Raw genomic sequence first — 27892 nt, forward strand, 5'->3', positions numbered from 1 at the left:
ATACACACACATACACACACACACACACACAGAGTATTTCTGCCTAATATTTAAGGAGTATCTAGAAATCAATTTTTAGAAAATCTGGTATGAGAATCAACACACAGATAAATACAAAGGCAGCAGGTGCCAGTAACACACCTGTAATCTTAACCACACAGGAGGCTGAGGTCTGAGGATCCCAGTTTGAAACCAGCCCAGACAGGAAAGGCTATGAGGCTCTTACCTCCAAATAGCCAGAAGGAAAAAAAAAAAAGCTGAAAGTACGGCTGTGCTTCAAGTGGTAAAGCACCAGCCTTGAGCAGAAAAGCTCAAAGACAGCACCCAGGCCCTGAGTTCAAGCCCCAAAACCGGCACCAAAAAAGAAAAAACATATATAAACATATACAAAATGCTCGATCCCTCTCACGAAGAAATGCGAGTTGGAATCTGCTCTGAGATGTTATTCTCACAGAAAAACTTGGACCACATCCTGATGGCCAGGCTAGCAAGGAGCGTAAGTACACACCAACCCTGCAGAGGGTCAAATACAGAACCCCTGACCCAAAGCTCCCACTTCAGAAATTCCTCTTGTAGATAATTATACGAAATTAATTTCTAGGGGATGATGATTCAAAGGACTGTTAGTGATGAAGGTTTGAAATAACACCAATGCCCACTAATAGTTTTTTGTAAATATCTATTTATATGTAAGTATTGATTTGTAAATAAGCATTTATTAAAATAATATGTACAATATTTGAAGTATTTATATCTATGTATTATATTGATACTATATAAAATATACTATGTGATATATAAATATAAGAATATAAAAATATGTTCATAACATTTTTATATTTGTTAAAATAATATTTCTAAAATATAAATGTATTAAAATTATAAATTAGTTTAATGATAATAAATGCAAGAATAATAAATGTATAAATAATGAATATTTATCAAAAACCCTACTTGTGGGCAACTGATCGCATTCATGGACATTCCTGCCCGAGCTGGCTTCCAGCTGGGACCCTTGGCTCTCAGCCTACTGATTGGCTACGGGTGCCCTGGACCAGGGTCACAGCTTTTCTGGGGAGGATCAAGGGAGGAGTTAAGGCTCAGCAACTGCCAACTTGTAAGGCTGCGGGAGTGAGCCCCTGCCTGCGCCCCCGCAGGACACTGCGGCCCCCAAGAGGGGAAAGCCCCGAACCCCCCCCCGGGGGCCCCCAGGCCTCCTCCCCGCTCCGCGGACCCACCTGGCCGGCTCGGCGCGGGGCGGTGGGGGGCCCGGGCCAGGGAGGTGATGGTAGAGTCGGGCCTCCCGCGCGGGGTTCTGGCCGAGCCCCTGGAACATGGAGCTGAGGCCGGCGACCGTGCCCTCCTGGATGGCCCGCAGGGAGTGGCGCCGGGACTCGTCGCGCGCACGCTGCGCCCCGCGGCTCCGCTCCTCGTCGGCTGCCTTGGACCTGCGCACTGCAAGGAAGAAGGGGAGCGTTGGCCTCGGTCCATGGCCCTCCGGGGATGGGGGGGGGGACGCACCTGCGAGGACCCCTCGGGTCAGCGGCTCCCGGCTGCAGGGAGCACCAAGCCCCAGCTCCAGTGACCCGCGCGCCCAGGCCCAGGAGTGTGGTGAAGAAGTGAGGGGAAGAAGAGGGGGTCTTTGGACAATGAACACTCTGCAGGTTGGAGACTCGAGATGCCTTTTTCTCTGGCCTTCTGCATTTTGTATTCCTCAAGAATACAACATGTCACCGCCGAATGGCCTTGAAAATACCGTGTGTGAGCTGGGGGCCTGTCATTCTGGCTGAGAGGGGCTGAGATCTGAGGATTGAGAGTCAAAGCCAGCCCAGGCCGAAAGGTCTGTTAGACTCTTGTCTCTGATCAACCAGCAAAAAGCCGAAAATTGCAAGTGTGATTTAAGTGGTGGAGCACCAGCCTGGACTGGAAAAAGCCAAGCAGGAACTCAAGCCCTAATACCAGCACACACACACACATACACACACACACACTAGTATCAGAGTTCATAATCTGTAAGGAGCCAGAGCAGGAGAATTTCCCTAGATCTATGTTGGGGGGTGGATGTGTTTTTCCCCACTCCAAACTCATGCTGAAACTTGCTTTAATATGGTAGAGTTGGGGGTGGGGCAGGGAGCATGATTGAGAAGGTGGGGTGTGAGACTGGATTTCATGGAATGAATTCATTCTTGCAGAGCCGGTGGTTAAAATCAGGTTGGCTCCTCTGTGCTCACTCTCTCTCCTCTTGCCCTTGGACTTCCAAGAACCCTGAGACAAAATGAACCTGTTTCCTTTTTCAATGAGCAGCCAAAGGGGTTCTGCACAACAGCAGAAAAGGAACCAAGACAGTCGGCAGAGATCGAGAGGAGACTTTTCTCAAGAACAAAAAGAAGCAGAAGGCCATTCCAAGCAGGAAAGCTGGGCTCTGGGGACCCACTGACTTTCAGATACCAAGAAACCCACAAAATCTGCCAGACATTGTGTGAGAAACTCAGACTGGGTCAGCATGCCCCATACCAGGCTTTGCAGTGACTCCATTACAAGTTGCTCTAAAACCCCAAGGCCAGTAACCCTGAGGACTTTACCGTCCCCAGGGGACAGCAAGATGGTGACAGGCAGATAGGGATTTATGCCCTTGACTCCTTCTCTGGCATTGGGCAAGTTTTCATCTCTCTGGGTCTTAGTTTTCCCAATCCTGAGAAGTAGAGACATTGCTACCCAAGGGCTGCTGGATAAAGTATCTAGAATCCCATTCTTATCCCTCCTCCTCAGCTCTTTCAATACTGAAGACACATAATAGTGAGCTTTCTCTCTGTGTCTGTCTCTGTCTCTCTGTCTGTCTGTCTGTCTGTCTGTCTGTCTCTCTCTCTCTCTCTCTCTCTCTCTCTCTCTCTCTGTGTCAGTTGAGGGCTTAAAGTCAGGGCCTGGGTACTGTCCCTGAGCATTTTTGCTCAAGGCTAGCACTCTACCACTTAAAGCCACAATGCCACTTCTGGCTTCCTAGTGATTCAAAGCCTGCTGGGGCTGGCTTTGAACTGCAATCCTCAGATCTCAGCCTCCTGAGTAGCTACAATTACAGGCCTGAGCCACCAGTGCCCAGTTATGGGTTTCCTTTTGACAGAATCCCTGTGAGCAGTCCACATCTCCACAGGTACAAGCAGGCTAGTTGTTGCAAGAGGGTGGATTTTTGCCATTTTCGTACATAGTACACACTCATTTAGAGCCTGGTTGTGCCTGCTCAGTACTATGCAGGACAACTATTGAGACTGCGCAAGCCACACACTGCACACCACCAGGGGGCGCAGTTACCACATCATCATAGCTGTCTTCAGTTACTTGAGCCATTTTCTGATAAATGACAGAGGAATTGTGTTTCTGGTTTTCACAAGGCCACTGTGTTTGGATGCTGCCTGGCTGCTAAAGACTACATACCAGCTAACAAGTTCTGCTGTGGTCTGCCAGAGATAACAGGAAGCTACAAAAGGCGTCACCTAGGAGCACAGCAAGCATTGGCTCACGCCTGTAATCCTAGCTATTCAGGAGGCTGAAATCTGAAGATCAAGGTTCAAAGCTTGCCCAGGAAGGCAGAAAAGTTTGTGAAACTCATCTCCAATTAACCAGTAAAAATCCAGAAGTAGGGAGTGTGGCTCAAACGGTAGCATGCCAGACTTGAGTGAAAAGAAGCTGAGAATGTGAGGCCCTGAGTTCAAGCCCCAGTACCAGCACACACACACACACACACACACACACACACACACACACACACTTGATTGAGCTCCTGTGGTAGGAATAAACCTGATAAAAGCAAGAATGGAAACCTGGAAAATAGAAATCCAGAAGAATAATAGTAGGGAATCTGAGCTAAGACATAGTCAGGAAAAGGATTGAGGAGAGAATGGAGGGGTAAGTGGGTGATGAATTAGAGATTAAGAAGGTGGTGTCTACATGTGGGCTAGTGTACGGCTTGGTAGTGAGCAGGAGAGAGAGAGATCAGGACAGCAGCCAAGATTTCATCCTTGACAGTAAAGAATGGCACAGGTGGGGGAAGAGGAGGCCTGAGGCTTGGAACTGGGGAGGAAGAGCTACCTGTGGAAGTTCACGTGGCTCTGGAAGATCCTTTATTGCTGCCCTCAGGCCCCGGTGACCCCTCTCTATAGAGAACTTGCCTGTGGTTCCTGGGACAGGCCACCTCCCCTCTCTTCTTCTCTCCAAGGGGTAGTGTCAGCATCTACCCTCATAGGTCAGGTGACCAGCACCATCCTGTAGCGCAACATCAGCAAGTGATGGGTACTGCCGTCCCTGAAAATCAGTGGGGAACCCTCCAACACAGAGAGATGTGGGCCATGTGAATGGCTGCATCTGTACTTCATCTTTTCATGTATAGAATGGGGTGGGGTGGGGGGCTCCTAGGGCTGCTTCGACATACCAGGTCGTATATGAAAAGGGTCCTGTTGTAGAGGCTGTGAGATCAGGACACCGGTGTGTCTACTTACAAGGGAAATGGTTAGGGGAAAGAGGCTGAGGGGGTTCAGGTGTTCCTCTCAGGGAATAGAAAAAATTAAAATCTGTGCACCATGAAGGCTTCCTGCACTGTTAGAAGAGGAAATAGGTACGTAAGTGTTGGGGGATTCCACCCCCCACCTCTCTCTCTCTCTCTCTCTCTCTCTCTCTCTCTCTCACACACACACACACACACACACACACACACACACACACACACTTTTGTAGGCCCGTGTCACCTGAAGAAAATGTGTGAGTTGGCACTAAAGCAAGTTTCACCAGCAGCTAACTTGGGCCAAGGAAAGAGGGGGGCTCTCAGCCCTACACAGAGTTCCTGGGGATAATGGCCAACCATCCTTATCCAGCTAGTAATGGCTGCTCACAGTGCCCTCCTGTGACCATCAGGCATAACTGCAGGAGTCCCTGAGGAGAGTTGGAATGACTCCACCTTGGTAAAACTAAGCCTCTAGGCATTCTAGGGCGACTCTAGGTGGCAGAACCCTGGACGAGGCACACATCAGGTACAGAGCAGCTCAGGCGATCACTGGTCAGAATTGTAATGCCTAAAGTACATCAGCCAGAGTCTGGGGGACACTTCAGACTACTACCAGGGGGTCCAATATGCACCCCGAGGTGAAGGGGGTCTGTATGAGTCAGCCAGGATGTTCTCCTCCTGAGATGGATTCGGTGTCCTCTCAGTTCATACATTTTTTTTTTTACTTACAATGGAATTATGGGGATTTCACCTCTTTTAAGTCAAGTAACAATGGTGTCCATAGAAAACCTGCCCAGCAAATAGAAAATCCCTTCTTTTGTATTGTCCTTGAGCTCACCTTCCCAAACCAAGTTGTACTTTGCTCCATCCCAGTTCCAGGCCAGAAACCATCCTCACCAGCTCAGCCAAACTTAGCCTCTGCCCAGCCTACTACATGTTAGATCTGACTTCGAACCAGGATCCAGGTATGCTCTTTAAGAAGGAAGGGGATGGAAGGAACATCACAGGACCCTGAGCTGAGCCTACACACACACATTTTTCCCTGAGCTCTGTCAGCATTCTCGGGGGCAAGGACAAGAGAATAGGATTCCACTTGTTGGTTTGGAACTGCGACCCAAATAAACCAAAGATAAGGGTGAGCTGAGCTCCAGAGTCATTCATATACCAATAGTCCTAGCCATTCAGTTGGCTGAAATCTGAGCAGCAGGGTTTCAAGCCAGCATGGCAGACAAATCTAGATAATTTTATTACCAATCAACCAGTACAAAGCCAGAAGTGGAGGTGATATTAAGGGGTAGAGTACTATCCTTGAGAGAAAAAGCTAAGCAAGAGCAAGAGGCCCTCAGTTCAAGTTCTAGTGCCAGCACACACACACACACACACACACACACAATGGACAGGGGTGGATCCAGGTCTTGCTATTTGCTCTAAAATCTCATTTACATTTCTAACCACACAATACTAATAAATAGCATTTCCTGGTTCATCACTAAATCTCTGGGCCACAAGACATTATTGAACTCTACAGTCCTACAAAGTTGAAAAATTATCAAATGAACTGGCCTATTAAATGACCCGAAAATATTCAGAGAAGCCAGAGGCCTGGGATGCAAGCTAAGTACTAACTGTACTCAAGTGATACTAAAGGAGGTAACATCCTTTTATTTTTAACTTGGAGAACTTAATTTGGCTGTTTTATTAAAACCACACGCCCTCCCCAGAGTAATGGCTCCCTAGATCCTTCATATTAATAAAAATAGCTTTGTTAGGTTTGAATGACAAGCTTGGAGTTTAACTCATCTTGAGACAGGGGCTTCACTATGTAGCCTGACCTTGACCTCTCAATTCTTGATTTGTAATCAGGCACTGGTGGCTCACTCATGCCTATAATCTTAGTTTCTCTGGAGGCTGAGATCCCAGGATCCTGATTTGAAGCCAGCCTGGATAGAAAGCCCAAGAGACTCTTATCTTCAGTTAAAGATCTTATCTCCAGTCTCTTGTTTTATCTTTATCCATCCTGAACCCAAGGTCATGACTACATTATAACACCTCCCATGACTGATGGCATCTGCTTTGACTATAGGTTAACTGTGTCCCCCAGAGTACTACTCATTGAAGGTATGATCACCGGTGTGGCAATACTAAGAGTCAAGGAGGCCTTTAACAATGGAACCTAGGAGGGCTGGTGGCTCACACCTATAATCCTAGCTACTCAGTTAGCTGAGATATGAAGATCACGATTCAAAGCCAACCTGGCAGGAAAGTCTGTGACACTCTTATCCCCAATTAACTGACAGAAAATCAAAAGTGGGCCAGGAGCCGGTGGCTCACACCTTTAATCCTAGTTACTCAGGAGGCTGAGATCTAAGGATCTCGATTCAAAGCCAGCCTGGATAGGAAAGTCTGTGAAACTCTTATCTCCAATAAACCACCAGAAAAACAGGTGCTGTGGCTCAAAGAGGTAGAGCGCTATCTTTGAGCACAAAGAGCTCAGGGATAGCACCCAGGCCCTGAGTTCATACCCCAAAATTGACCTAAAAAAAGCAAGCAAGCAAGCAAGCAAGCAAGCAAGAAAGAAAGAAAGAAAGAAAAAAAGAAAGAAAGAAAGAAGGAAAGAAAGGATCCTCCAGACTAGTCCTGGAAGCCTGGGCACTAGTTGCATCAGGCCTGCTAGGGGAGGTGGTGCTGTGCAGATATGTTGTTTGTGGCAGCCACAGGCCAGGGCTCATCATGTGTGCAGCAGGGGAAGTGGCTCAGGTGAGTGGATACAGGAATGACCTCAATTCCTCACAATGGCCCAAATGGAACCTGGAACTCGGTGTCCTGGCAGCCACACCTCTAACAGCCCCAGCCTGCTCACTTCTCAGGAGACAGTGGAGACGGCGTTATGTTGCCTTGTGGTCTCCCGGCCTCGCCCAGCTCCGGCCTCAGTAGCTCGTGGGGAGAGCGCCTGGCCCATGCCTTCAGACGCTGGACCACATCTGGATCCAGACCTCCACATTCCTGGAGGTTACCCTGGAGGAACCCTCAGGCAACCACAGCCAGCTCAGGGCAGGCTTACAAAAGCCAGGAAGACACGCTGACTTCCCATGGCCCACCCCAGACCCCCAGTGCTGAGGGTCTCAAGTTCGGAGTAGGAACATCGGTCAAGATGCCCCCACAGCAGGCTGTGGCAACAAAAGAGCCACAACAGCATCAAGGTACCTTGGATCTCAGCCTGGCTCTCCCTATGACTACCGAGGGAGAGCAACTTCCAGATCTGGTGGAAGAAGAGGAGTTACTGAATGGTCCAGCTGCTGAAGACCAGGATCTAGCTCTGCCATCTCCAGCTGTGGCAACTGAAGACGACCTAGCTGCTGTGGATCTTGAACTGGCTGCCATGCTCACAGGTCCTGAGGGAGGCCGACACCCAGCTCAGGAGGAAGAAGAAGGGTCCTGCAGTGACCACGAGGCTGTGGACGTTGAGCTAGCCCTTCTGTCCTTGGCCATGGCAGAGCAATATCTGGCAATGGCAGCAAGAGAGTTCTAGCAGGTTTCTGATGGGCTGGATCTCAACACGGACTACTCCCTGTACCTGAGGTGTACCTGGCTCCTTTTTGACTCTCCTGGATGCTTTTGAGATTAGTGGGCTCTGCTCTCAACTAAAACAGACCCACCTCTACCCGTGAAGGAGAACTGAATTCCTGCAGGCTTAGCCCAGCCCCACCACAATCCAGATCCCAAAGGACAAATTCTGGGGTAGATGTCAAGACCTCATCTTTCCTCACATCATCCTGAGTGAGCTCTGTGGAGCTCCTGCCCCAACACCAGAGGCCTCCTTCCCTCCCACTCTGGAAAACACCTGTTCCTTTTTTTCTTCTTATTTTATTCAATATTCAATATGTAACTTAAAGTGGTAGTTTTAGTAAGTGTTCATTGTTTATTCAAAAACAAATTGGTCCTAGCTAGTTGCTGGTAGCTCATGTGTCTATTCCCAGCTACCCAGGAGGCTAAGATCTGAGGATCAAGGTTTGAAACCAGCCCCAGCAGGAAAGTCCTTAAATTCTTATCACAAATTAACCACCAAAATGCTAGAAGGGGCGCTGGGAAGGTGGCTCAGTGGTAGAGCGCTTGCCTTGCATGACTGAGGCCCTGGGTTCGATTCCCCAGCACCACATAAGCAAAAAGAAAAAAGCCGGAAGTGGCGCTATGGCTCAAATGGTAGAACGCTAGCCTTGAGCTGAAGAGCTGAGGGACAGCGCCCAGGCCCAGCGTTCAGGCCCCATGACCAGACCCAAAAAAAAAAAAAAAGCTAGAAGGGGAACTGTGGCTCAAGTGGTAGAACATGGGCCTTGAGCAAAAAAAAAGCTCAGGAACAGCATTCAGGCCCTGGGTCCTAGCCACAGGAACACACACACACACACACACACACACACACACACACACACACACACACACACACAAATGGATCCTAGTGGGAGGTGAGAGGGATATTAAGTTGGTTCTCTTGGGAACATGGGAGTTAGTCCTTGGAGGAGCAAGTTGTTACAAGAGCAAGGCTGAACTGCTGTCTGGTTTCTGTTTTTAATTTTTTCTTTTTTCTTTTGTCAGTCGTGAGGCCTGAACTCTGGGCCTGGGTGCTGTCCCTCAGCTCTTCAGCTCAAGGCTAGGGCCCTACCACTTGAGCCACAGTGCCACTTCTGGCTTTTTCTGCTTATGTGGTGCTGAGGAATTGAACCCAGGGCCTCATGTATGCAAAGCAAGCGCTCTACCACTGAGCCACCTTCCCAGCCCCTTGTCTCACTACGTGATCTCTCTGTCTCATATACGCTTCCTCTAGGATGCCATCTGCCAATGGGGCTCTGGCTGGAGCCTGCACTATGCTGTCTGGACTTCTAATCTCCACAATGTTTTCCTTTCTGAAATCTTTGGTATTTTGTGATTCTATTGGAAAACAGACCAATATAATGACCTTACTTTGCTCAGTGCTGTTCCCCCTAATATGACACCTTTTCTTGCAGTCTACCTATTATTCCCCAAATCAAATACCACCTAATACACAAGATGTCTCCAAAAAGCTTGCTTTTCTCCAAATGGTCCTCCCCATCCCCTTTCCCACTTCATGTGTTTATAGAAATTTCTATTGGGACATCTCATTGAATTGTAACAACTGTTCATGTGAGCCCCTTTATCTAGAGAGTGAGATTTTCAGGACAGGAATTGTACCTGTAGGCACAGTAGGAGCTCAAGCAATATATCCGGTTGCTCCTTGGTTGGAGGGGCAGTGTTGAGCACTTCTTACGAGTTGCAGGCCAAAGCATTGCAAGAAAATCACATTGTCACTAGGATCACCTGGAGCTGGCGCGCTCAGAGATACCCAGCTCTGAGCTTCAGTGGAGACAGCACCTCTGTGGCCTTTTGGGGGGCTGATTCAAACAACTTTGTTATTCCAAGTGTTCCGACTGGTGCTCTTAAGACCTCAGCCCACACCCCTTAAGATTGGAACATGGGAATTCAAGGGCTCCTTGGCAGTGTATTTCAGAAACTCCACAGGAAGGAATCAAGGCAGGCTCCTGGCTGCTTTGTGCAATTTCCTGTGTGGATAACCTGGGAACTGGATATCCTACATCTGTCTAGTCCTCAGGCTAGAGCACAGGTCCAGCAGCAAGGAAGGAAACAAACCTTCACTGTAGCAGATTCCCCAGTCTGCCTGCTGAATTTGTGCTTCGCTTTCAGTTTCTCTCAATAAAATAGAAACACCAAAACCTACTGTGCCTCAAGGTGCTCCTAAGGGTTTGGCACATAAAATTGAATATTTTTTTTTAAAATCTGACCTCCATCAAAGGGACACAAACAGATCATCAGGAATATGTAGCTTTATACCTGTAGTCTTAGCTCCTCAAGAGACTGAGATCTAGAAGACTGGAAGCTCAAAGCCATCCCAAACAGGAAAGTCTCAGAAATTCTATCTCCCAATAAGCAGCAAAACACAGAACTGGAGGTGTGGCACTAGTGGCAAAGAGCTAGCTGTGAAGCGGGGCAATGGTGGCTCAGGCTTGTAATTCAAGCTACTTGGGAGGCTGAGATCTGAGGATCACAATGCACAGCCAGGTCAGGCAGGAAAGTCCATGAGACTCTGATCTCCAATTAACTACCAGACAAAAATCTGGAAGTGGTGCTATGGTTCAAAGTGGTTGAGAACTAGCTTTGAATGAAAAAAGCTCAGGGACAGTGTCCAGGTCCAGAGTTTAAGACCTATGACTGAAGGGGAGGGGGGGAGAGACGAGGGGAGGGGCAGGGGGGGAAGGAAGGGAGAAGGGACTAGCTGTGAGCAAGAAAACCAAGTTACAGCATGATCCTGAGTTCAAGCTCCAATATTAGGGAACAACAACAAACAAACAACAACAACAAAAGTGGAAGAACCATGGCCCGGAAGTTCTCAGTGGACCCTGCCCTTGATGAATAGTGAGCTTTGCCCATGTTGTGTATGTGTGAGCCTGTCCCCAAAAGGAGAAAACACATGATATGGACCCAGATCCCAAACCCCACAGCCTGGCACTGTGACTTCGGGGCCTTGCAGAGCCTAGGAGGCCTCCCCTTCCCTCCCATGGAAAGCCTTTCCTACAGCTAGTTAGTCGAGAGCCAGCCTACAAATCCTTGCACCTGGTCCAATAGCTATCTGCCATAGTCTCCCCCAAGGCCTGACATGAGTGACCTGGAGGGGCTGCCTCCATCCAGAGCCCAGTGGAAGTACATCCTAAACCTGCCTGTCTTACCTCTTCAGAGAGACTCCCCATGAAAGCTTCTGCCTGTGATTTCTCACTCTATCTTTCCCTCCACCTTCCATGCATCTGACCCTGGGCTCCATGGGGCCCAGAGTGGAGTTCCCCTCCCCCCTCCAGCTCCTAGGCCTCTCAGTGGCTTCTGTCATGAGGAAAAAATATCTATCAAAACCATAAGGAGATCAGTCACTGGTGACTGTAATTCTAGCCCCTAGGAGGCTGAGATCTGAAAATCAGGGTTCAAAGCCAACCCAGGCAAGAAAGTCCATGAGATTCTTATCTCCAATTCACCACCAGAAAACCAGGAGTGGTGCTGTGGCTCAAAATGGTAGAGTGCTAGTATCAGGCAAAAGAGCTCAGGGACAGCCCTCAAGCCCTGAGTTCAAGCCCCATGGTTGACAAAAATAAAAAATAAAAAAGCCATAATGAAATACCACTTCTCCTTGCTTAATACATGAACAATTACAAAGGTTGAGGTCGAGGTGAGAATATCATCTTTCAGCAATGTATTTTTTAAAAATATTTCGTAGGTAAGATGCGCACAGAGCCACCTTCCGAGTCTTCCTATGTCTGGAAATGTTGATATGCTTTCCTCACATAAAACTGGGAATTTATCCTCTCAAATTCCAACAAACTCCAGGCACCTAGTAAAACCCCGGCCTTCATCTGCCAGCCCTTCTCCAGCTACTCTTTCTCATCAACCCTATCACTTGGCAAGCTCCAGCCGCCACACACTCCCTACGCCTGCCACAGCCTGTGCCACTGATGTGCATGTGTGGGATTCCCTCTGGAGGCCTCTCTTTGCCTCTGTGATCCCTATGCCAACCATCAAGCCTTACTCCATCAATCCTCTGGAGCCCACCAGCATAGGTGACATGCATCCTGCACACCTTTAGTCCACTCTTCTGCTCTGGTTGGAATCCCTCCAACACAGAAACCATGCTACTCATGACTGAATCCCCAGGACACAGCACAGAGCCAGGAAACTATTGGCAGCTCTGCCATCCTAGCCTACATGTTTATAATGTAAGAAATCGCTGGAAAAGACACATAAGCCCCTTGGGCCCGGTGCCCTTCCTTGCTGGGTCCCCCAGCAGGACCATGCACATGGGCAAAGCCTTGTGGGGTACTTCAGGGCACTGCAGGGAGGCTGAGTATTTCCTCAGTACATGGGGGGTGGAGGTGCAGGCTGGACACTTGGGCTGGCAGCAGGTGTGACTCACATTGCTCCTCCCACTCTCGCTCCTCCTTCTCGCTGGTCTGGCAGTGGAGGTGGGCTTGTTTGAGAGTCCAGTACAGTTCCTTGGCCCTGTGCTCCTCCTGGAGGCGAATCTGCTCTTCTCCTCGCTTCCTCTCCTCTTCCTCTTTCCTCTAGGAAGTCATGGAGATAGATTGACATTAGAGGAGAGTAAGACTTTTGGGAAGCTGAAGCAGATCCGGGCTGAGCCGTCATGGATGCGGTATGCCGGTGATGAGCCTCCTGCCTACCCACCTAGATCTCAGTCCCAACACAATTGAGATCAGGACACTCGGGAAGAATCAAATTGGTTGAAATATGGAGACTAATTTGTAAACTCTAAAACTATAAGCAAAAGTAAGGATAGTAAGAGGAGCCTGAGCCATTCTCAGTCAGGAGAAACAACAATGTAAACAGGTAACGTGAGGGACACAAAAAAATCACTCCTCCTGGGGTAACAGCCCTTCCCAGGGTTTTGTGGCCTTCTAATGGTGATCCCAACACTCACTGGTCCACCAGGCACCACCTGACATGCTGTCGGCGCAGGCCCCACCTACAGAGGTCTTACAGGCAGCCAGTCAACCCCTGCCTAGACCCCTGCTCCTACTCCCTTGCACTCATTGAATGGATTTTATAACCAAGCCCCACAGGCTGAGGGGCCAAAGCGAGAGAACTTACAGTCCTCACAGTCCTGAGGTCTGCACATCAGAAAAGCTGCTTTCATTCTTTTTATGAAAAAAAATATCCATAGTAACAACAGGTATACAAGGGGATTTCATTTTAACACGTCCATGTGTGCATACGGTACACTTTGGGTGTGTATATGTGTTTATATGGTATCTATATAAATATTTTTGTTGTACAGAGGGTCATTTGAGGATCTTTTCCTTAGGCTGCAGGTGACTTCCCCCCACCCACCATCTCTTCCACCCACATGACCTTTGTTCTGTGTATGTGTGTGTCCATCTTTGTCCAATTTCCTCTTCTTTGAAGAACACCAGTCTTATTGAATTTGGGCCCAATTCATCCAAAAGATTTCATTTTAGCTTAAATGACTCCTGTGAACACCCTATGTCCAAATAGTTAGATGCTGAGGTTACCAGAAGTTAGGGTTTCAATATATGGATTTAGGGGAGACATGATTCATCCCATAATAGAACACAGAGAAGAACCAGGGACAGGGCCATGGATAAATGGGGCCTCCCCATCTCAGATGACAGTGGTTTTCTTACTCCACCCAGATATGACTAACATGAAAGAGGACACTAAGTGACATTAAGTGACAGTGCCACCTCTTCACTTTAAGAACAGGAGTATCATCCAGGGAGTCAGAAGTCTGCAGCAACGTTCTTTCAAAGGAAAATGACTGGCCATTTACAGTGACAAAGGCGAGCTCTTTACAAGCAAAGAGATGACAAAAGGAAAACATTTCACAACTACAAACACACAGAATTGTGCCTTTCTCTCCAAGGTCTTGCTAAAATGATTTAATTCACACTACTGAAGTTGCCTAAAAATTCTTTTTTTTTTTAAATGACGATCAGAAATCTTTGGCCACTCTGAGATACTGGAAGATACGTTTGAAGAGCCAAAGGCCAACCCAGCCAAGAAGGAGATGTACAACTCTCCCATTCCATCCAGAAATGGACTGATTGGCCTGCGGTAGTTGCCCAAAGCCCTCTAAGCTGTCCAGCTTATTCAAATCCCCCTAACTAATAATGCATCAGTAACAGCACAGGAGTTCACAAAGGCCTGGGTCTGTTCACCCAGTGGACAATGTCATGGAGACAAATGTTGCATCAGAAAGACATCGTCATTATCATGGAGGCAAATGCTGCTTCAAGAAGAAACCCTACCTGAATCATTAACCAATAGAATACAAGCATTTGGCACCAGTCCTGGGACTTGATCTCAGGGCCTAGGTGCTGTTTCTTAGCTTTTGTGCTCAAGGCTAGTACTCCACAATTTGAGACACAGTTCCACTTCCGGCTTTTTGGTGGTTAGTTGGAGAAATAAGATTTTCATGCCTGGGCTGGCTTTGAACTGCAATCCTCAGCTCACAGCCTGCTGGGTAGCTATTATTACAGGTGCAGGTGAGCCCCCAGCAGCCAGCATCACCATTATTTGTGTTTGCCTGCTACAACAATACTGTGAGAAATGCCTAAAAGCTACTTTTGCTGTTTTCTTGGGCCCAAGAATTAACTAAAAATAAGAGAGACTAACATCCCTGCCTTCATTTTGGATGTGTCTCTGCTGGAAGCCATTCTCTCTCTAGTCATGGAAGTCACTTTAAAACTAGGATAACATCCTTATGACAAGGGATCATACCTGAAAGGGACAATAAAGCATCCTCAGGGAAAGACCAGCCTTGCGGTAATGAGGAGTTGTTTATTCTGACCAATGATAAGAGCAATAACAACTTCTTTGGAACCACTCTCAAAACAAGGATTGAAATCATAATCATGGGACATTGTTCCTGAGCTTTTTCTGCTCAAGGCTTGCTCTACCACAGGAGCCACAGCTCAACTTCTGGCTTTTTTGGGTGCTTAAATAGAGATAAGAATCTCAGGGCTGGGAAGATGGCTCAGTGGTAGAACATTTGCCTTGCATGCATGAGGCCCTGGGTTCGATTCCTCAGCACCACATAAGCAAAAAGAAAAAAGCCAGAAGTGGCGCTGTGGCTCAAGTGGTAGAGTGCTAGCCTTGAGCTGAAGAGCTGAGGGACAGCGCCCAGGCCCAGAGTTCAGGACCCACGACCGAGCCAAAAAAAAAAAAAAGAATCTCACAGACTTTCCTGCTGCAGCTAACTTCAAACCATGATCCTCAGATCTCAGCCTCCCGAGTTGTTAGGATTACAGGTATATCCAGTGGTGCCCAGCAACCAGGCCATTCTTTGATGGAGATGGTTTAGTAATTATGCCTGGGCATGTCATGGAAAGACAGAACTTCAGCTCTTCTATAGCCATCTTTGGGAGTACAGACATGAGCTCTATGTTTCATAGAGCATTGGAAGCAGAGAGAGAGGTATGCTTGATTGTTTATCTCTACTAACCCAATCCAGACATCATAAATCCCTTTGGAAAAGCTAGCTTCAGTTACCTGTTATTGAGCAACTAGCTACCAGAAACTGGAATTGGTGACAATAACAATTTCACTTCCTTATGATTCTATGGAGTAATGATTCAGGCAGGGTTTGGTAGATGGCTTTTCTCTTCCACATGGCCTCAGCTGAGGTCAGGCCATGGTTGGGCTCACCCCTGGGATGGGCTGGTGGCTTAAGGAAGGATTTGGTGACATGTCTAGCAATTCGATGCCCCTAGCCACTTTTGCTCTGTGGCTAATTTGGATTTATTTTGTTTTGTTTTGTCATTACAGCATGGTAATCTAGGGTAGCAGGTTTCTTAAAGGTCAGCTCCCAAAAACAAACATTGCAAGAGAGGCAGTTAAAGGGCTGCAGATTTGTGCATTCTGTCCTTATGAGTTGCACAGATAAAATACATTACCAAGTAACACTAAAGGCATGGCTCAAGTAGCAGAGTGACTGTACAGTAAGTGTAAAGTCTTGAGTTCAAGCATCAGTTCCACCAAAGGAAAGAAAAATACCTGGGTGTGGGGAGGGGAGGAGGATGGGAAGGGATGGGAAGGGGAAACAACAAGGAGGCAACAATGCTTGATAAGAAATGTACTCGTTATCTTGTCCATGTAATTGTAACTCCTCTGTATGGAATTCTCACAATAAAAAAAGAAAAAAATGCCATATATGTACAAGAAAGTTGTCTCAGGATGTTTACTATTACAGTATATTTTATGCTAGCCCCAAATGAAAACCACTTAAAGTCATCAGGAAAGAATTGAAAAAATAAATAAAACCAGAAATAAATAAAATGTGAAAACCATGAACTATTTATAAAATTTGTAAAAAATTGAATCCAGCCTTAGAAATTGATGCTTTATGTTTTTATGTCTTTGTGCATTTTATAAAATAGAAACAGGAGCCAGACACCAGAGGCTCACACCTGGAACCCTAGCTAGTCAAGAGGCTGAGGTCTGAAGACTATGAGTTTAAGCCAGCCTGGGCAGGAAATTCATGAGACACTAATCTCCAAATAGCCAACAAAAAGCAGGAAGTCGAGCTGTGGCTCAAGTGGTAGAGTGCAAGCCTTGAGGAAAAAAAAAAGTTTAGGGATACTGTCTAGGCCCTGAGTTCAAGCCCTAGAACTGGCACCAAAATAAAAGAAAAAGAAAGAAAAGAAAAAAAGGAAGGAAGGAGGGAGGAAAGGAGGGAGGGAGGGAGGGAGGAGGGAGGAAAGGGAGGGAAGGAGGAAGGGGGAAGGAAAAAAGGAAGGAAGGAAGGAGGGGGAAGGAAGGAAGGAAGGAAGGAAGGAAGGAAGGAAAGAAAGAAAGAAAGAAAGAAAGAAAGAAAGAAAGAAAGAAAGAAAGAAGGAAAGAAAGAAAGAAAAAGAAACTACAACTATGCATTCAAAGGGAGGGAGAGAAAGAATATAAAGATTATACTTTAGCAGTTTCAGAAATACTGTTATTTCTCAAGTATAAAGCAAATATGGAAGAATATTTATGCTTGTTGAACTTGTGAGTTGCATGCTCCTGTATATTTGTGCTACTTTCTACATTTTTATACGTTAAAATTTAAATAAAAATTGCTGGCCTATACCTGTAATCCCTTTGGATGCTGAAGCAGGAGAATCTCAAGACCAGCTTGGGTAAGAGTCTAGCTAAAAATAATCCTTATTTACTTTAATTTGTTTGCTTAAGTGAATAATCTGTAAATACACACACACACACACACACACACACACACACACACACACACTTTTCTATGTTTTTGCCAGCATTTGTTCAACTTGCTTGCTCAGTTGGTACTGTCCTATTTGACACATCCTACTCACCCTCTCTGGCCCTAGGTTAATTAAGTATGGAGTCTCATGGACTTTTCTACCCATGCTGGCTTCCAACAATAATCCTCCAAGTCTCAGACTCCTGAGTAGCTAGGATTACAGGTGTGAGCCATCAGCACCCAACATATATTTTTTTTTAATTAAGTGGCAGTTAGTCATTTGTGCTGTGTTGTAGACATCAAAGCAAGTTCTACCTCACAGAGGGAGCAGTAGTGAAGAATTTGCCACCAGCCGTCTGGAATCTTCTACAGAAACCTCTCAGCTAATGTTCCAGCCTATATTTAACTATTTCCTGGGATGAAGAGCTTGACACAATGGCAAGCCAGTGTATAAGGAACAGATCTCACCCAAATACCCAAGATGGTAAACCTGAGATGACTCCAGGGCCCCGTATCAGATGCTCCCCACAGACACTGCCCTGTGCAGCCCCTCTAGAACTCTCAATACAAGTTCCCGAGCCTCCTTAGAACAAAGACAGCCCATATCAGGATGACATTCACACTCAACAAATGATATTCTAAAACCAACACACTGGATCTTTTTTCTTCCATTGGAAATGACACCGACATTCTACATCTGAGTCCCTCAAATGTGAAGACTCTCGGGTCATGCCAGGTAGCTTTACTGACTCCACCATGAACCCTGGCACAGAGCCTCCTACAATTTTTCCACCCCTTCTATCACCAAAACTCTCAGGGAGACCATCAATCAGAGAATCTCCTTCAGGAACATGATCCTCTTTGTGCACCCAACTCTACCATAAACTCAGCTCCCAGTATCTGAGCTCAGCCTTGTGGAGGAAGGAGCCCACAGGGAAGCAGATGACAGTCACTGCTGGAGAGAGTAAAAAAGAATTGGTATTCCTCCTCCCCGGCAGACTAAAATAGTCATCAGCCAAACCAATAACACAAATCTCTCCCCCACTGCGGACTGGATTGGACATATGATTACAGAAGCATTCTTGCTTGCAGTAGGCATGCCACTGTGTGCCCCTACTCCACAGGACGGTGCCCGCGTTCACAGGAGATGCTCCCGAAAGGTCTGAGGGCTTTATCAGGATTTTTGAAAACTAACTCCCAAGCCCAATCTGGCATCTGTTTGTTTTTTAAAATGAAGTCTTAGTGGAAGCAGCCAAATGCATTTCTTCACATATTGTCTGTCGCTCCTAATATCCGACCAAGGTAGAGTTGCGCAGTATAGTGCAGAACGTAGGAGGACTCCCACAGCCTGAAATACTTACAGCCTGGCCCTTTGCACAAGTGCCTTTGCTAACACCTACACCACAGTGCCAGGAGCTATGGAACTTCCTTCCAAGTTAGTCAGCAAAACAACAGGCAAAAGAAAAGATGTATGCACATATGTGTGTGCATATATGTGTATGTAAGTGTATGTATGTATGTATGTGTATAATGTACATATGTATATATAAATATGCGAACACATGCATACATGTATATGTATATATGTGAGCATGAGACAATGGATAAAGAAGATTAATACATTTGGCTCATAAAAAATTTGAGCTTCTGCCGGGCGCTGGTGGCTCACGCCTGTAATCCTAGCTACTCAGGAGGCTGAGATCTGAGGATCGCGGTTCAAAGCCAGCCGGGCAGGAGAGACCGTGAGACTCCTATCTCCAATAAACCACCAGAAAACCGGAAGTGGCGCTGTAGCTCAAGTGGTAGAGCGCTCGCCTTGAGCTGAAGAGCTCAGGGACAGCGCCCAGGCCCAGAGTTCAAGCCCCACGACTGAAAAAAAAAAAAAAAAAATTTGAGCTTCTGCACATCTAGTACTGAAAATACCAAAACCAAAACCAAGAAAAAACCTGAGAAAATATTTGCAATATAAATGATATTTTTTAATCTGTCACTATGGTGGGGGTGGGGGTCTTAAGCCATTTAGAATAGAATGGGCAGATGTCATATACATCGACCCCACATCTGCACCTCTATATAATGGCTCCTCCCAAAGTCTCATTCAAAGAGACTGGACCAGACTATAACTTGGGTGCCATGTCCCTGTGCTATAGATGATACCAGGCCCCACTGAAGCACCTGCTGTCAGGTGCTGGTGGCTCACACCTGTAATCCTAGCTGTTCAGAAGGCTGAGATCTGAGGACCACAGTTCAGAGCCAGCCTGGGCAGAAAATTCCATGAGATTCTTATTTTTTAACCAGCAGAAGAACCTGAAATGGAGGTGTGGCTCAAGTGCCAACCTTGAGTTCAAAAGTCAAGTGAGAGCATAAGGTTTTGAGCTCAAGCCCCAGTACTGGCTCTAGATAAATAAATGGATGGATAGATAGATAGATAGATAGATAGATAGATAGATAGATAGATAGATAGATAGATAGATAGATAGATAGATAGATAGATAGATAGATAGATAGATAGATAGCCTGCCTGAGGAAGCTCGATGCTACCAGAAAAGTGAGTTGTTAGAGCTAGCCAGAACCTAATAAGAGCTGTTTAGCTGTCCTTTCCTGGAGCATTTCCTAAAGAGAACCTACCATTGTGAATATGTGTCTCTTTCAACTCAAAAGCATCCTCTCAAAGACTTGAGAGCCATTCCTCTCAGTGTGACCATCCAGCAGAAAAGGTCTTCCATCCTTCCAGCCAATAGACACAGCTCCTAATTGCTCTTTGTGACTCCCAAAGTCTACTGAGAACCTGCTATTTCCTCTCACCACTGGCCCAAACATCCAAGTCTAGTTCATGTGGTCTTGCCAATTCTCTGTCCCTGCCGGACCTTGAGTTTCCTCATCTGACTAGAGGCATGGATGGACTCAAATGGTGTGTCCATCTCCTTTCTGCTCAGACATGCCTGATTTCTGGTCTCATGAAGAAAAGTCTGAGCCAAACTGCCCTGCTGGCCTTGTGGGCTAAAGCAGGCGGCTTTACCCAGAAGCCCATGCAGTGGCTCACCTTGAATTCCTCGTGGATGCGTTCCTCCAGGATTTTGGCAGCCTTTCGGTCCTCCATCTCCACTTTCCACTTCTCTGCCAGGATCCTAGCTTTCTCATTGGCCAGAGCATCTCGAAACTTCTTGGTGATCTCTGCCTCTTTCTGTCTCCTTCCAAGAGAGTACCCAAAAGGAATCAGCTTGAGTGAAAAACCAAAAGTCCAGGTCACAATGGAACTTCAAATAAAAACAATGAGTAATTTTACCTTGGAGTGGAGAATGGCAGGTATCAAAGGTCAACCAAACTCCATATTTGCACAGGAGGAGAGAAATAGGTACTCTCACAGGGGAATGTCAGTGTGATAGGGCTTATCAAACCTCGCCATCTTAGAGTTTACGCTTAGCTTCTGTAACTGCACTTTGCTTTTGTGACTCCATCTTAAAGGTAGCACTGCACCTCCACCCATGAGACTAGTTCCCTATGGCTTGACATTTAAAAATATATGTATCCACTGATCCGTCTATGTTCCTAAGTAATGGGTCATGGAAATGGGTCAGAGAACTGGTCCTAGAAATGGGTCACATTGCCCCAGCTCAATGCTATGCTTGACTTCTGTAACTTCCCACTTGGCTTGCACCTGCAGGAGAAAACTTTAGGGACTTTCCACCCCTGAGCAAAGGGGGCCTCAGAACAGGCTTGGTACTGCCTTGGGCACCTGATTACCCAGTGTAGTCCCAGCCAGCTAATAAAGACTTTCTATCTGCTATACTCTGTGTTCATGTGGTCTCTCTTGGTGGCTTATCCCACAACATAAGTCAGAAGGATCATTCTAGAAGCCAGAAAAACAAGAATTGGAAATACAAAATGTTCATCAGAGACTTTTTATAGTATAAACAATTATATTGCTGGGTGCCAGTGGCACATGTCTGTAATCCTAACTATTTGGGAGGATTATATTTGGGAGCCAGCCCAAGCAGGAAAGTCTGTGAGACTTCTATATCCAATTAACCACCAAAGGGCCAGAAGTAGAGCTGTGGCTCAAGTGGTAGAGTGCTAGTCTTGAGCAAGAGCTCTCAGGGACAGTGCCCAGAGCCTGAGTTCAAGCCCAGAACTGGCACACACACACACACACACACACACACACATATATATATATATATATACATATATATCATGTCTTTCAATAGAACCAATAGAACCAATAAACTGGGCTTGTCACATAAGTAAATACTATAGAACAATCTTAAATAGTATCAGCAATCTATATGAATGGAGTTGTCAAAGTGTAAATAAAACAGCTTTCAAAGCATGTATCATCTAGATGGTTAATCTTGGATGGTGGGTCTTGGCTGTGGTTTTCATTATTACTCTATAGATTGCAATGTTATTTGCATGCCTTCGTAATTTTTAAACTGGTTCACTATCATTTGAAATGGAGTACATTAGAGTCAACTCCAAACTTGCATTTGCAAATTTGATGGAAAATACTAAAAAGCTGTGGATGAAGGAAGACAGAGTCTAAACTTTACAGGGGACTCAAGTGTCGGTTCAGTGGGGAGAAACTCAAGCAATGTAAAGAGGACCAAGCTGATTAACAAGGGTGGCTCCCGGCTTCTGTACTGTCCCCATGACAACCATGGAAGGCAGAGGCCAGAACACATTGTATGTATTAGGCAGGTGAATCTATACCACATGTCTATGGAAAGGAGTTGTCACACACACACACACACACACACACACACACGCATGCACGCACTACTGATGTGGAAAATGAGGCCCCAGTTCAGCTGATTGCTAGAGCCTGGACTTAAATTCACAGGTTCACCTGATGCAAAACTCCAATGCTAGTGTCACCTGATCTGAGCACAGCTTTACACAGCCAGCCAGGCAAATGCCATCTCCTCCCTCCTATGACAACCTGAGGGTCCTCTGCCTGGATCCCCACACCAGGACTCCACACTCAGGCCCCACCCAGTGCCCTCCAAGCCACCGCCCCTCACCAGAGCTCCTCAGCCTCCCTCTGTGCCTGCAGTCGAGCCCTCTCAGCAATCAGCTCCTCGGAGATCTCTTCATAGGGCTTGTCACCAGGGCCTTCGCCCATGACCCACACCCAGACCTCGCCATCCGCTCCCAGCAGCCACTGGAGGTGCTTGTTGCTCGCTGCCCCCCACAGTGGGAGGAGAACCGAGAAAGAAGAAGAAACACATCTGATTTCCAATTAATAAGAAACATCCTAGCTGGGTGCCATTGGCTCACACCTGTCATCCTAGCTACTCAGGAGGCTGCGATCTGAGGATCCTGGTTCAAAGCCAGCCCAGGCAGGTAAATCTATGAGACTCTTATCTCTAATTAACTACCAGAAAACAGAAGCCAGGCTGTGGCTCAAGTGGTAGAGCACTTGCCTTGAGCTGAAGAGCTCAGGGATAGTGCCCAGACCCAGAGTTCAAGCCCCACAACTGACAAAATAAAACAAGAAAGTTAGAAAAGAAGGAAGGAAGGAAGGAAGGAAGGAAGGGAAGGAGGGAGGGAGGGAAGAAGAAGGAAGGAGCACCCTAAACTGGTCCAGGGACCCCAACTATCTCACCACTGAGCAGACTGCTGTCATCCAAAAATGGAACCCGGAGAGATACTTGTCTGATAGAAGGGCCAGGACCTGCCTTCTTCCTCTATAGAGCACAAACACATTCTCTGAGCTGGCTCCTAGAACAGGTGCTCCAGGCTGGACCAGAAAGAACAGCAAGAGGGGGAGGAAGTGGCCTTGGGTCTCTCCAGGCTGGAGCCTGTTAGGAACCAATGAACCTTTTCTCCCTCCTTCTTTGTGGCTGGAAAGAAGGAATCAGACATGGTGGAACTGCAAGATGAAGCAGCCTAGGGCCCTGCATCTCCATGACCTGCATCATACTGCAGGTCATAAGAAATACACCTGCAATGGCGGTGAGCCACCGAGATTGCCAACAGCCACAACAGAGTCCATTGACGACTAAAATGGAGATCTGTCTCAAAAATGATGGTGTTGCTAAAATGAATATAAACTGGGTGTCATTGTTTTAGCAGTTGGGTAAATGAACTGAATGGCTGGAAATACACGTCATGCAGGAGAAAAATAAGTCTGCTCAAAATATCAGACACTATTATAACTTAAGAGACAGACCTCATGCTTGTTAAGGGAAGAGTTTGGAAAAACCAAGTGTTATTCACGTGTGTGGCTAGTAGCTACGGTTTACAGAGAAATTCGTCGAAGAAAGAATCGAAAGCTTTGCAAGTAGAAATAAAATCCAAACTTGTGGGTCTTTCTTTATAGGATGCTATGTGTTGCGATGGGGGGAAAAAATGAAAAAAGAAACGTGAATACCAGTAGATCTAGACTTAGATTCTAACTTCACCTCCCACCTGTTTCTCAAAGCAGGTGGTGAAGCCTTCCTGAGATTTCAATGGCTCCATTAAAAATGATAATAATTGCCAGGCTATCTGTGGTTCACAACTGTAATCCTAGCTACCCAGGAGGTTGAGATCTGAGAATCACAGTTCAGAGCCAGCTTAGGCAGGAAAGTCAGTGAGACTCTTGTCTCCAACTAAACAGCAAAAAAGAAAAAACCAGAAGTGGAGCTGTGGCTCAAATGGTAAGATGCCAGCCTTGAAAAGGTGCCCCAGGTCATGAGTTCAAACCCTGATCTATCACATCAAATAAAGAAGGATAATTCATCATTTTATACATACATACAAAGCCATCATGAAATGTCTTACAACTAAGGGTGTGTCATGGTTGAATTTAGATCTCTCTTAGTAGGACAAGAAACAGGTATGTCTTTCAATCAATGACTCTCACATTCTATGAAGAACATATAGGTACTTTACAGATCTGAGGGACTGGGTAAGCTGAGCATTTGAAAGTCCTAGCAGAGGTCAGATGGATCTCTATCTGGATGTGTTCTGCTTGCTCCCAAAGAACACATTGCTCTTAGGCCTTACTTTGCCTGTCACTCTGATCTTTTCCTTCATAGGAAGAAAAAGTGAATGAGGAAGAAGAAGAGAAGGAGGAGGAGGAAGAAGAGGAGGAAGAGGAGGTGGAGGAGGAGGAAAAGGTACCCCCTGAGGGGTTGCCAGGGAGGAAGGGGAGGAAGAATAGGGAGAAGCATGTGTATGCGTAGTGTATAGGAGCTTTCCTTCAAAGGTTAGGAATATTACTGTGGAACTAGATAGTGCTGATGACTGAACATCTTTTTTTTTAATTTATTTTTATTTTTTGTCAGTTATGGAGCCCTTAAGCTTTGTTGCTCAAGGCTAGTGCTCTACCACTTTGAAACACAGCATCACTTCCAGTTTTCTGGTGGTTAACTGGAGATAAGAGTCTCATGGATTTTCCTAACTCTGCTGGCTTTGAACCACGATCCTCAGATCTCAGCTTCCTGAGTAGCTAGGATGACAGGCGTGAGCCTGTTCAAGCCTGTTCAGCACTTGGCTTGAACATCTTAAATGTAGTAAATGTCACTGTCTTGCCTGTTTTTAAGTGGTTAAAATGGTAAATAGTACATTGTGTGTGCTTTATTATTTTCAGAGGTGGCAAGTGCAGGGGAGAATATCAACCAGGTTGCTGTAACAGAGAGATGGGGATGGGCTCTCTGAGAGGAGCATCAGGGAGGAAGGCCCATGAGAAGGAACAGGCCTCTTGAGGGCCTGGGGAAAGGCCCTCCCACACAATGAGACACAAAGGGGTAGAAATTACGAATGGTGGGGAAGAGATGGGTAGATAGATGCTCGGAAAAGCATTTGTATTTCATCGATCTATGCGTCTCTGATCATATAAAATAATATTTATTGAAATGAACTCCAGGAAATGGAAACAAGAGGGGTTTTCCCCCTCTGTTGTTGTTTTTATTACCTTTTCTTTTTGTCTTGTTTATTTATCTCTCCCTGGGAGGCACAGAAATGGGAGGACAAAGGGTGAACAAATACAGTGGTACTCACTGGACACTATGTGGAAAATGAACTATACAACAGGAGGGGGAAACTGGGCAAGATCAAGGGTGACATTATCCAAAAAGAAATGTCCTCATTATTTTGACTTATGTAACTGTAACCCCTCTGTACATCACCTTCATAATAACAATTTTGTAAACATTTTTCAAAAGAGTTTTTTTTAAGTATGTGCAACATTAGCTACGGGCAAGGAGGGAGAAGAAGAAAAGGAGATACACTATCTTAACAGGTTGATAAGACATGTTCAGGGATCCTAAAAGACTGGCACACAGCTCAACCGGGCACAGAAGACACCTCTTTTATGCCATGTGAGTGGGTGAGGACCTCGAAGGAAGATGCTTGAATGAGGGAGGAAGAGAAACGACAAAAAGAAAAACATCAGCCCTCAGAATAGGGCCAAATCACAAGATTGCGCATCCTGACTCTATTCTGCAGCAACTGGGGTGAGCTTGGATGGTTTGGCTCCCTTCTGTGGGGTTCAGCACTTGAACTGGGGTTGGGAAGCCTGCCCTGCACCCCACAGAGACAGGGGGGCATTGGGGGAAGAGCAGGCATCTAGCAGATATAAACTCACCTTCACGGCCCTTCATCACGCTTTCAGAACATGATGCAGGCACGAGACTCCCTCGCAAAAAGCTCTTTGGCCTCATGGGGCACAGCATCCCTCTCCCTAAGTCATAGCCAAACAGTTCATAAGGGCAGAACTGAAGCTCTGACCAGGACCCTGACCTGGAGAAGCATACATATTCTTCAAAGTGCCCCCCTCATTTCCAGAAATTTAATTACCTAGAAAAGAATCTTATGGGCCAGAAACTCAAATGAGTATGACATATAATTTATACATGAAACTGTAGGCATCGATGAAGGACAAATCTTGGTATAAATATTTTTGCATTTTGAAAAGTGAGTCATCCGTCTTTTTCCAGAAGGACCTACTGGACCCTCGGTAGTCCTCAGGGCTGGTGGAGTGGGAAAGGTAGATCATCATCTCCACCAGTATATGATTCCGCTGCCAGCAAATCCAGCTCAGAAAGGCCTCAGACTTGGCACAAGCCACTTGTAGCCAAGTCACAGCCCTGCCCCAGTCTCCTCCTTGGAGTCCTGCTTTGTTTAGGGGCCCCAGTGACTCAGTCCTGCAATCCTAGCTACTCAGAAGGCTGAGATCTGAGGAATCCTGGTTCAAAAAGACACTCTTCTCTGCACATCACCAGCAAAAAGCTGGAAGTGGAGGTGCGACTCAAGTGGTAAAGTGTCAGACTTGAGTGAAAAAGCCAAGCGAGGGAAGGAGGACCTCAGTTGAAGAAGCCCCAGGAATGACCCTCAGCACCCTCCCCCACAAAACACCTATCATTCACTCTGATTATGTGAAGGTCGAGTGGAAGAAGGCTGTGGGAAATGAAAGAAAGGGAAAAGGACCAGCACTGTGGAGTGTAATGTGAGTACTGCATAAACAAGAGGGACCTCCACGTATGTAGCAGCCTTCTTGTTTCCGTCCAGGGGTCCTGAGCCATTGCCTTTGCTCACACACCCACAGGCTTGACTGGCACATGACTGCATATAAACCACCCTACTTCTTGTCTGCAGTTGCTATGGCCACTGGGCCCTGGCCCAGTGTCCTTTTGCTAAATGCACAGCAGGGCTTCGGGCCCAACCCATAGCCTCCTCTCATGGGAGGATCCAGAGCAAGAGGCCTGGTGCACAGGACCTACACTGAGAACTCTTGAAGGGAGGAATTGCCAGTGGCCAAGAACATTCATTGGGGTTAAGATCTTGCATTCTCCCATCATGCAATTCACATACACCTGACCACCATCTGAGCTCCTAGTGGTCCCTTGGAATGTGGACCTATCACAAGACAAAGCAAGTCTCCATTTCCCCGATCTACTATAACCCTGTCTAGTCCCTGCTACAGCCTGGACCTGTAGGTGGTCTTGATCAAAAGACAAAAGCACCTGGCGAATGAGGCCTGACAGCTCAGCACCGGGTTTCGAGCCCCCAGCCTTCGACCTACCAATCCCCTTCTTGCAGAAGAGCCAAGCCCGGCCTTACCAGCTCTTCTACCCACTCAGACACATACCTCGCTTCACCTTCGGGGGCCTGAGGCCGTCTGCCTGAGCCAGGGCATCCCAGACCTCCCTCTCCCTCCAGCGCCTCAGCTGCTCCTCTCGCATCTTGTAGAAGAGGATGTGTTTCTGCACATCGCTCAGCTCGGCAAGGAGCTCGGGGTCGATGTACATGTCATGGAGGATCTGCTGCAGCATGATGCACCCCAAAGAGCAGCCAGGCCAATGCCTCGGGCCACCCCTGCAGCCCTAGATCCTCACTCCAGGTCCATTCCCGGCATCGTCATTGATTCAGCATCGTCACTTTCCATCTCAGCTCCCAGCCAGCGATCAACTCATCTCTGCCCAGGACAGCATCAGAGGCCTGTTGGGCCAGGCAACAGGCCCCTGGGAACTTAGCCGCCGGCAGCTTGTGGGAGCACCCAACACTGGGGTTTCTCAACAGTTGCCTGGGTCTTGACTTCACCTGCGACAAGGAAAAGGATCCAAACTTCCAGCTCAGCAGAGCAGTACCCAGCTCAGCCCAGCCCTGCCGGGGGCCAGTCA

At 46.8% G+C, this 27892-nt stretch overlaps 1 protein-coding gene across 1 annotated transcript in view; it reads right to left on the reverse strand.

The window, feature by feature from the left end:
- Sh2d4b (SH2 domain containing 4B) overlaps positions 1-27544 on the reverse strand; it is a 54439-nt gene extending 26895 nt beyond the window's left edge. Inside the window, exons 1-6 of the mRNA XM_013032082.1 lie at positions 27371-27544; positions 25186-25198; positions 22307-22466; positions 20329-20476; positions 12477-12624; positions 1239-1455 (exon numbers count right to left, since the gene is read on the reverse strand). Of these exons, the coding sequence (XP_012887536.1) occupies positions 1239-1455; positions 12477-12624; positions 20329-20476; positions 22307-22466; positions 25186-25198; positions 27371-27544 (860 nt within the window). The remainder of the gene's footprint in view (positions 1-1238; positions 1456-12476; positions 12625-20328; positions 20477-22306; positions 22467-25185; positions 25199-27370) is intronic.
- Between the last annotated feature and the right edge of the window lie 348 nt (positions 27545-27892).

The sequence above is a fragment of the Dipodomys ordii genome, unplaced genomic scaffold, assembly GCF_000151885.1.
Source record: "Dipodomys ordii isolate 6190 unplaced genomic scaffold, Dord_2.0 Scaffold148, whole genome shotgun sequence".
Classification (NCBI taxonomy): domain Eukaryota; kingdom Metazoa; phylum Chordata; class Mammalia; order Rodentia; family Heteromyidae; genus Dipodomys; species Dipodomys ordii.